Source organism: Syngnathus acus, chromosome 1 (genome assembly GCF_901709675.1).
Source record: "Syngnathus acus chromosome 1, fSynAcu1.2, whole genome shotgun sequence".
Lineage (NCBI taxonomy): Eukaryota > Metazoa > Chordata > Actinopteri > Syngnathiformes > Syngnathidae > Syngnathus > Syngnathus acus.
This window is the reverse complement of record NC_051087.1, coordinates 4,178,557-4,188,361: the sequence shown is the minus strand read 5'-3', so window position 1 is coordinate 4,188,361 and position 9,805 is coordinate 4,178,557. Positions and strand designations below refer to the sequence as shown.

Here is a 9,805-nt window from a genome sequence, read left to right as displayed (position 1 = left end):
TTACTAATGCTAACACCACATATATCCGTCTGCTTATACATGAAGTATATAATACTCCGTTTCAGCAAAAGAGAAGCTATTTAAACACAAAAGGCGCAGCAACAAATAAATGACAGAAATCACAGCTATACAGGTGTATACAGTATATATTCAGTCATATTTAATCTTATACTCTGCAAGATGAGACGAGCCATATATCGGTCTTAAACTGCCCCCAGGTGGTCAAAGTGGGTACACTTGATGCAATTTGTGAAAAGCCCTTTTTTGGTTACATTTTAATACAAACTTGTACTCAATAAACATTTCTGTCTACTTAATGATAGTGCGTTTATCAGACAATCATAATTCGACCATATAAAATACATTCTTCAAAATAATATCCGTATAAATGTAAATGAATTGAGAGGTTTTTGCTGTGAGCTCCCATTTGTACATGCAGTGCTACTATGCAGTGTCCACTCAATCTGCCAGCTCTTGCATGCAGGCCTGTCGCCCCAGGGAAACAAGCAAAGCACGAAGAAACACATTCAAGCTTTTCTGTTACAGTGAAAAGCGTCATTGCATTGGTGTTCCATTGCAAATTGACTAATGTCAACGCAAAAAAAGACGATGTATGTTTTCCCATGTTGCATATGAAGGGCAGAATGGGCACTGATGCTGGAATAATTAGATATCGTGTGCCTCACTCCGTGACCCACCAGTAGAACCACGCATGCGTAGATGTTAGTTACATTTGATTACGCTGTATAATGTACGACAACCTGGGAGAAATTCATACTTCAGTATCGCTCTTTAGCATTATGTAACAAATAAAATGTATGCAATCCCGTTTTGTTCCGGTGTTATTTTTTTTTGTAAAACGTGTAACTTATGTCGACGATATTTACATTTATTTTTAAAAGTCTTGTGTTGTTAGACAAAATTACGAGTTACGCTGAATGCAACAGCAGTGGGAGGGGATATTGTGGGCCAATCAGCTGTCGCGGAATGATACACGTCAAATATTGCAGAACAGACATGGCAGCCTCATGTGAATAACTATCCAGATTTTTTTTTTCTACCATAAAAAAGCACCATGGTGGGTATGACAACGATTTAAAAGCACATTTGTAACTGTATTAATATTAGTCCAGGTTTGTCACGTTGAAAACCGTCAATTGCATACCACGTTGTCGCTAGTTGTCCACATATGGTGAATATAAAACTTCCCTGCCAGCTGCTCATTTATTTTGTCCTATTTCAGATTGAAGATCCAAATAATGTCGAGCCAGGAGAATTTCTCCGTGCGAGAGGACATCTGGAGCTCAAATGTCTCCTGGACAGCACCGATGGTATCATGAAATGTTTTTAAACATAGGGTCAATATCTCATCGGGTGCATTCTCCTCTGAATTAATACGCGGGTTTCTGTAAAGTTCATTTCTTTTTTCAGTGACGCTCATGCATAAATGCATCTCAAGAACATTTGAGAACTTACGCTCTCAGGTGAAGTCAGAATCTTGCATCCTTCGAGTCCAGGATAGCCCAGTTATAATCTGGCCAAACAAGCATGTTCACGTGACTCCGAAAGAAATAACTGCAAACACACCGTGTGACGATCTACATAAATGGATACCGTAAGTTATTTCTGTTCTTCTTTTACACCTGTTCCATTTGTTTTTATTTTATTTGACTTACATTTCAGCATCGATGAACAAGATTTGGCTGGCAAAAGGTCAGCAAAGAAGAAGGGCAAAAAGAGCTCGGCAGCCGTATGTGAATATTTTGTCATTTTTTCCCCTGTTATATTAGAAAGATGAGTTTGAATACATCGATTACATGTCATTCAACTTTTTTATACCTCACAATTACAAGAAAAAAAAAATGAAGACTGCATTGAACCAGAAGTGCGTAAGCCCTAATTAAATAGAGAGCAAAAACTATACAGAATATACCCATACATGTGTATATTTTCATCACATAATCACTTTGCCATTTAGAGAGTGATCAGCCTAAACCTAATGATGGAAGTGACAAAGCCAGGTCCCCTCCCGGCACCTGTTCTCTGCAAAACCGTCCAGAAGTCCCACTTCCTGTCTACAACTCTTCCAATGGACTGTGTTGTCCACATATGCTCCACCGACACCATCAAAGAGTAACTGTCACAATTAAAATGATATATACATTTGTTTTTTGGTTTCAGCTAAGGCTGAAACTTTGATTTGAAACTCTCCGTCATCATCTCATTGTGCAGTGCCTGTGAGCGTTTGCTGGAGGCGCTATTACATCAGCTGGATGAGATGAAGCGAGAGATGCTGCGCCACATGAAGGGAACAAAGCTATTGGTCCCAGAGCCTTTCCACTTTCTGCTTCCAGAACCCAAAGGACTGGTGACAACAATCTATCCTGCCGGGGTGCCTGACAGTCAACTCGAGAACCAGCGTAAGGTACGTACGTAAATGACAGCGGCGCAGTGCCACGATATCCAGGTTACCATTTGGACGTTACTCGTTCGTTTTGTGTCTCATCAATCACGCCATCTTTTAGTCGAAACTTTTTTTGCTCTCAATTTTGCAGGAGCTGCATGCGCGCTTTAAGGTGCCAGAGGACAAACCCTATTTTAGAAGAGCCAACGCTTATCACTTCCCCAATGAACCCTGCAAAGATGGTTACCTCCGAAACCCTCACCTGGCTCTCACGCATCCCACCTTGGACGATGGAAAGGTAAAGCTATTTGCTCAGATGCCTTCTGGAATGGGAGTTTTGATGATTTATGTGTGTTTCAGGCATACTTGGTGCAAGGCCTGTACAGTTACCACCACTACATGCAGGACCGCGTGGACGACAACGGCTGGGGCTGCGCTTATCGCTCTCTGCAGACCATCTGCTCCTGGTTCCAGCAGCAAGGCTACGTAGAGCGGACTGTCCCCACTCACAAGGAAATCCAACAGGTAGCACGAATGGGACCATTTTTTCTCATCATCAGGTTATTGCCTAAGCTACAGCGCCGGTTTTTGAGGGTGTGTACACTTGTGCAACTACATCGTTGCAGTCATGTCGACGTAAAGGCAGCTTTTTGGGTTGTTTTTTTTTGTTTCAGTTGCAAGGGTTTGTTTGGCTCGATACAATTTCAGGATCATTTGCCGCCATTTCGTGACCGTTTTGCAATGCGACTCGTACACTCGTCACGGGCTTAAATTCGGCACGACCGCAGCTGCAATTAAAATGGTATCAAACCATCATCAACTTCCATTTCTGTATATATTATTTTTAGGCGTTGGTGGATGTTGGTGACAAACAAGGGTCCTTTGTGGGGTCTCGTCAGTGGATTGGATCTTTCGAGGTTCACGCTGTCCTCAGCCAACTACTCGGGGTTACATCCAAGATTTTATTTGTGAGGTTTGTCTGCTTTGCTCCCTGTCTGATGGTTTCATGTTTATAGATTTATGGAACCATGAACACTTGTTATTTCAGCCAGGGTTCTGATATGGCTTCCAAAGGCAGAGAGCTGGCAAATCATTTTCTCTCTGAGGGAACTCCAGTGATGATTGGTAAGTTTGACGTTTAAAAGTACGACTTTATGAGCTCTGATGGTGCATATATATATATATATATATATATATATATATATATATATATATATATATATAAATAAAAAAAATATCACCTTGGGTAGGAGTGTGCATTCAAGACAGTTTAGCAACCTAGGGTGGAAGTTAAGGATTTTGGGCCCGATTTCTTGGTTCCATATTTTTGTTTCACAAAATCCTTCTCCCTCCTATAATCTATCTATCTATCTATATATATATATATATATATATATATATATATATATATATATATATATATATATATATATATATAGGTTGGTGTCAGGAAGGGCATCCGGCTGTAAAAAGAAAATTTTCTCGGTATAGGACTCTCAACCACGAGATGGCCATGGACTGTCCCCGGTGGAAGAAAGCCATACTGAGAATCCAGTCCAACCCAGCGGCGCCTGGAACATGGACTTTAAACCGATGATGATGATGATGATGATATATATATATATATATATATATATATATATATATATTGACATTTTCCATGTGAAAATTCTCTGTCCTTTGCAGGTGGGGGGGTCTTGGCTCACACCATTCTAGGCGTCGCTTGGAGCGAGACCACCGGGCAGATTCGCTTCCTCATCCTGGATCCTCATTATACAGGCGCAGAGGACTTGCAGGTCATCACAGAGAAGGTGGACCTCAAAATGACTTGGTGTGGCTCCGCATCTTCATGACGGACTTTCAGAACTTTTGTTTCGTCTTTCCCCCAGGGTTGGTGTGGCTGGAAAGGACCTGAGTTTTGGGATCAAACGGCATATTATAATATGTGTCTCCCCCAGAGGCCCAAAGCAATCTAACGTACGGCCATGTCGACTCACTACCAGTGCTTTGTCATGTAAATCCTATGACTGCCACCACCAGGCACAAGTCTGTGTGTGAACGTTTGTCCAATAAATCTGCATCTCATTTGGTGAACGATGTTAGGCAATGACACTCCACGACCGATTGGGATTTTGAGCAAGGGCTTTAACGATTCTATGTTTGGGGCGTCACAACAAACACCCTCCAGCTGACTGTCTTTTGGTTTCGCCCAGCAGAAGATTCTAGCATCTGCTGGCACCGTGCTAGATGCACGCAGTGGAGTCTGCGTGGTGCATGCATACGCCGCACACCACGGCCAGAGGGCTCCAGGGAAAATCTTGCCTAGGGAACCAAATTACTCGGGGCCGCCAGTGCCCATCTACTCCACATTTCAGTTAACCTGCGCGCTTTGTCACTTTGTTCTGTCAAACGGTGCGAGTACGTACGCTAAGTACACACTTGCGTGGGGTGGGAAAAGCCAGGCTCATGCAGGTGCTGCAAAGAGTTAGTGAATAAGTCAGTCCTTTTTTTTTTTTTTTTTTAGGTCACCGTCAATAGCATTTTGTAGCGGTACAAAAAAAAAGACGTGTTTTTTTTTTTTTTTTTACACATAAAATGAAATAATAAGGCTTGAAAAGCAGTGGGAAGAACAAAATCCTATTGAATCCCCACCCCAAAGTTGTTCCGATTAAAATCTTTGTTTTGTTTTTTGGCGGGATTTGCTTGCGCATGATGGCCTGTGCATTGCTTACACCATCAATGGTACGCCACTAAAATTATCGACAGGGGCTCACAGATATTTCAGTGATGTTCCATGTGGGCTTTGTGTGTCCATAGTCGTCGTCCTTGTGATTTTTCTAGTCATTGCTTAACTCGGTTGGATTTCTTTTTGTTAGCTGTCGATTTCTCCTACTGCCTTTAAAGGCACCACCGCGATAAGTATTTCGAAAGGGGCACGTGAATGTCGAGGAGACGGTCCCGTATGTTCAGTGGATTTGGAAAAGAATCGAAAAGACTTCTGAAAGGACATAAAGTGCCGCTCGCCGTGACTCGGATCGGCAACGGTTATGACATTTTGTAAAGACTTAAAGGAGACGAGCAAGCAGCTGTATGGCGTAAGACAAAGGGGGTTATATAAGGTTACGCGGCCGCTTTTGCGTCCGTGTATCACGCACGCACGCACTCGTCATAAAGTTCCCAAATGCAGCCAATGAACGAGCAACAAATGTGCAAACTTTCGAAGCGCCATTGAAGATGACGGCGATTGAGCGCTTTATAGGAAGCTCGCTCGCTGAGTTCTTTCGGCTCGTTTGGTTCAGTGGATTCGCCTGCTCGCACCTCTTCACGCAGCTCAAGCAGGTCCGAACGCTTCCTCCCTTCCTAGTCATCCTCGAAAGAAGATGAACTTCTCCAAGCTGCTGTGCTTGGTGCTCGTGTGCAGCGAGCCATTTGGGCAAGGTAAGGCCGTTGAATTCAATTACTATGTTGCTAACCATTTTGCGCAAGCTTTTAGGCGCACGAATAAAACTGGACTTAGGAGACGACGCTTTTGTTGTGTGCGCGCGCGCGCGTGTGTGTGCGCCTTGCTTTTTCTCTGCCGCATCACTTTACTTATACACTATAAAGAATAAATTCGGATTTTTGTTAACAAATTGAAATCAATGTTGCATTCTTAAAGAGAACGTGGCGCTTTTTGAAGATAGATAACACGTTACCTTGATTTCAAAGAAAGCCTATTTAAGAAAATATGCAAACGGTATACTCTTAAAAAGAATGAATTCAGACTTGTTTTCCCCAACAGTCTAAGGAATCACATTTTGCATTTTGAAACTGAACGTGGTGTTTTTTTTAAATATAGTTAATCATATGTTACCTTGATTTCAAAGAAAGCCTTTAAACGAAAAAAACATTCAAAACCACTCATGGAAACTTTCATTGCAAACGGTATCCACTGTCAAGAATAAATTCATAAAAAGAATGAATTCAGACTTGTTTTCCCCAACAGTTAAAGGAATCACATTTTGCATTTTGAAACTGAACGTGGTGGGTTTTTTTTTTTAATATAGTTAATCAAAATATTGATTTCAAAGAAAGCCTTTAAACGAAAAAAAACATTCAAAACCACTCATGGAAACTTTCATTGCAAACGGTATCCACTGTCAAGAATAAATTCAGATTTGTTTTCTTTTTCTTTTTTTCTAAATGATTAAAGGCAATCACATTTTGCATTTTCAAACAGAACATGGCGTTTTTGGAATATTACCTTGGTTTCAAAGAAATAAAAGAATACATTTCAAACCACTTTCATTGCAAACGGTATACGCTATAAAGAATAAATTAGGATTTTTTCCAAACAAAAAAAGGGAATCAGTTTGCGTTTTGAAACAGAACTTTTTTTTATTTTTTTATTTAGTAATCCAAATGTTACCTTGGTTTCAAAACATTTCAAACCACTTTCATCGCAAATGGTGTACACTATATAGAATAGATTTAGATTTCTTTTTTAAAAGAAAAAAGGGTAATCACATTTTGCATTTTCAAATAGAACATGGCGTTTTTTTAACATAATAAAACACGTTACCTTGGTTTCAAAGAAAGCCTATTTAAAAAACATTGAAAAACACTCATGGTAACTTTCATGGCAAACAGTATCGAGTAAAAAAAAAGTAAAAAATACAGAAACAAAGGGAATCACATTTTGTATTGACAAACAGAACATGACGTTCAAATATCAAAAATATTTCAAAGGAAGCCCATTTGAAACAAAACGTTGCAAACCACTCATGGAAACTCCCAAGCAAACAGTATACACTATAAATAGAATAAATGGTGAGTTTTGCTAACAAATTCAAATAAGAAAGGGAATCACATTTTGCATTTAAGAAACAGAACATGCTGGGGGGGGAATAGAGATGATCAAAATATGTTACCTTCGTTTTTGTTTGAAACAAAACATTTCAAACCACTCGTAGAAAACAAAATAAGAAAGACAAATTAAATTGGTGCTTACGCGTGACGGATTACAATTTGGATCCAGCCCTGTAACGTAATTCCAAAGATAACAATTGACGATGGCTAAAGGAATAGTCAGAAATGAAAACGGCAAATAGCGTCTAAGTCTTTCCTCAAATGTGTACTTTGCACACAGACCAGACCAGAGTGAGTGAGTGATGATACACTTTGCCCCCTTCTGCTTTTGTAGTGCTGGCAGCAGAGCAGACAGGTGAAACTTGCACGGGCACCGCTGGCACAACTGTGACGTGCAAGCGCAAGAAGGACGAAACCGTCAAATTGACAATCGCAGGCACAGCTAACAATCCTGTCAGATGGAAGAAAGGAACTACTACAATATCGGCACAAGCTGCTAAGTATGAGTTAGATGGTGACAAAAACAAAATACTGACGATCCTGAACCTGAAAGAAGGCGACGAGGAAACCTACACGGCCGAAGGCACCTCACCGGTCGAAAAGTTCCAGGTCCAAGGTTAGATGTTGCAGGAAAGCCGCTGGCCACACAAAAGCTTCTTGTGCACCATTTCCTTCGCACAGGGCACACACGTTTTTAGAATGTGGGAGGAGAAGGCGCGCGCACAGCGACAACACGCACACACTCCACACAGGGAAACTGCGTTTGCAAAATTCTCTTATGCTCAGGAGAAAAGTTGGAGAAAAAAACGGATTTGTCCAAAGTTTGACCAAAATAGCAAAACATCTCGGCGCCTTTTTCCACTTAGTGCCACTGCTCAGAGTGAGTGATTCTGCTTTTCTTGTGCTGGCAGTGGTACCAGTCTGCGTGGCCGCGCAGTCTGCAAAGGTGACATGCAACGGCAAGCTGGATGGAGAGCTCGAATTGAAGATGGATGGCGCCACCACCGCATTCAAATGGTATAAGGACGATACAGAAATTACTGCAGACGGAACCAAGTACGGTCCAGTCAACGAGATTACCCTGACGATCAAGAAGCTGGATGACAACGACGAGAAAGTGTTCAAGGGCAGCGCCAATGGCCAAACATACGAGTTTGCTGTCCAAGGTTTGATATTGCAGGAAAGCCGGTCGCCACACGAAAGCTGTTTGTGCACCATTTCTTGATATAGACACAATCACGCACGCGCACACACATTTGCAGGCTTGGATTCTCCTGGCAAACCACAAAAGAGCAAGTCAGAAAAACAAGAAGGTGCACATGACAGCACCTTAGCCAAATGATTACCAAACATTTTGCTAAATGTACACTCACAATCCATCCCGTGTTAACAGAATGTACATCTGCTTTTCTTGTGCTGGCAGTGGTCAACTGCCTTGGCGCCACGGGAACCGTGCAGTGCAAGGGCGAGCTGTCCAAAGCCCTCAAATTGGGAATCTCAGACGCAGTTGGTGATTCTAAAGTCGTCTGGACGAAAGAGGACGGCGTGGTCCCCGCCAGCAGCCAGAAACTAGGAACCAAGGATGAAGGTCTGAAATTCCCGTCCCTGGCACCAGCCGACGTGGGAACCTACAAGGCCGCCTACAACAGCAAGACTGTGTTGTTCGCTGTCAGCATTCCGGGTGAGTTTGATGTTGCAGGACAATCCACTCACTGGTACGAGAGCCGAAAAGCTTTGATTGACCCGAAAACATTTTGCATTTCATTGGCAGTGGAAACCAACCAATAAGCTAGCCCATTCAGCAGCACTTTTTGTTTTACAAACCGCACTCGCAGTACTGCGCGCAAAAGTGTGCGGCAAGTTCAAACGTTGCCACCTGACCTTCAATTGCCATTCTCCCATTCAGGTGTGTCAGGAACCAATGCGGGCGGCGCCAAAAAGCCCAACAACAGCGGCGCCGGCAGCAGCATCAACATTACCGACAGCACTGACCAAGTCAATTTGGGCGAGGGCAAGGGCACGGGCAAGGGCACGGGCAAGGGCAACGGCGGCGTCGGCGGCCTGTCCTACTCACCTGCTCTGCTGGTGACGGTCACCCTGGTGCATCTGCTGCTTCAGCTGGCCGCCTAGAAGACCGCAGCAAGCTGAAGGTCGGAGGCAGAAAAAGCCAGCGCCGGCCGGCCAGCCAGCCCACCAGCCATTGATTGGTCTCTGCATGCGTTCTACTACCATTGATTTGCCACTGTACATTTTGCCATTGAATTGCCACCATAGGCGCATTTAGTCGTTGATTAAGCTTACATTTGCCACTGTAGGCGCATTTAGTTGGTAAGTTTTGGCGCATTTAGTCATTGATTAAGCTCATGGAGTTAGATTTGCTTTTCCTTGGATTGCTTGAACTCAATGCTGCTCGATTGTTCTTTCTTCCCTATATTCAATAAAGTCATCAATCTTTGTTTTGAATGAGCTCATTCACAAACGGCTGCTACATTTCGGGCTTTAATGACGACCATTGCGTCGGCTGAGTGTTGAACACATTTGCTCCATCCACCA

General features: G+C 42.7%; 2 protein-coding genes across 3 annotated transcripts in view; both read left to right on the top strand.

Annotated features, from left to right (window-relative positions):
- The first annotated feature begins 973 nt into the window (after positions 1 to 973).
- ufsp2 (ufm1-specific peptidase 2) lies at positions 974 to 4,499 on the top strand. 2 transcript variants are annotated; one of them, XM_037262994.1, is made up of 12 exons: positions 974 to 1,078; positions 1,244 to 1,331; positions 1,432 to 1,615; positions 1,684 to 1,750; positions 1,979 to 2,133; positions 2,233 to 2,425; positions 2,556 to 2,702; positions 2,765 to 2,929; positions 3,253 to 3,377; positions 3,453 to 3,529; positions 4,091 to 4,215; positions 4,294 to 4,499. In XM_037262994.1, the coding sequence occupies exons 1-12, from the start codon at positions 1,076 to 1,078 to the stop codon at positions 4,378 to 4,380; spliced, it is 1,416 nt and encodes a 471-aa protein (XP_037118889.1). In that variant the 5' UTR covers positions 974 to 1,075; the 3' UTR covers positions 4,381 to 4,499. The 2 variants fall into 2 exon arrangements, with proteins under 2 accessions (XP_037118889.1, XP_037118896.1); XM_037263001.1 differs by having other exon boundaries at positions 1,415 to 1,615.
- Positions 4,500 to 5,560: 1,061 nt separating this feature from the next.
- The window catches only part of LOC119121608, a 408,423-nt gene continuing 404,178 nt past the window's right edge, over positions 5,561 to 9,805 (top strand). The window contains exons 1-2 of the mRNA XM_037249399.1: positions 5,561 to 5,842; positions 7,587 to 7,868. Of these exons, the coding sequence (XP_037105294.1) occupies positions 5,785 to 5,842; positions 7,587 to 7,868 (340 nt within the window). The 5' untranslated portion in view covers positions 5,561 to 5,784. The remainder of the gene's footprint in view (positions 5,843 to 7,586; positions 7,869 to 9,805) is intronic.

Coding starts and splice junctions, on each gene's coding strand:
- ufsp2 (XM_037262994.1), top strand. Junction 3,378..3,452: donor TCCAAGATTTTATTTGTGAG/GTTTGTCTGCTT, acceptor TTGTTATTTCAG/CCAGGGTTCTGATATGGCTT. Junction 3,530..4,090: donor GGGAACTCCAGTGATGATTG/GTAAGTTTGACG, acceptor TGTCCTTTGCAG/GTGGGGGGGTCTTGGCTCAC.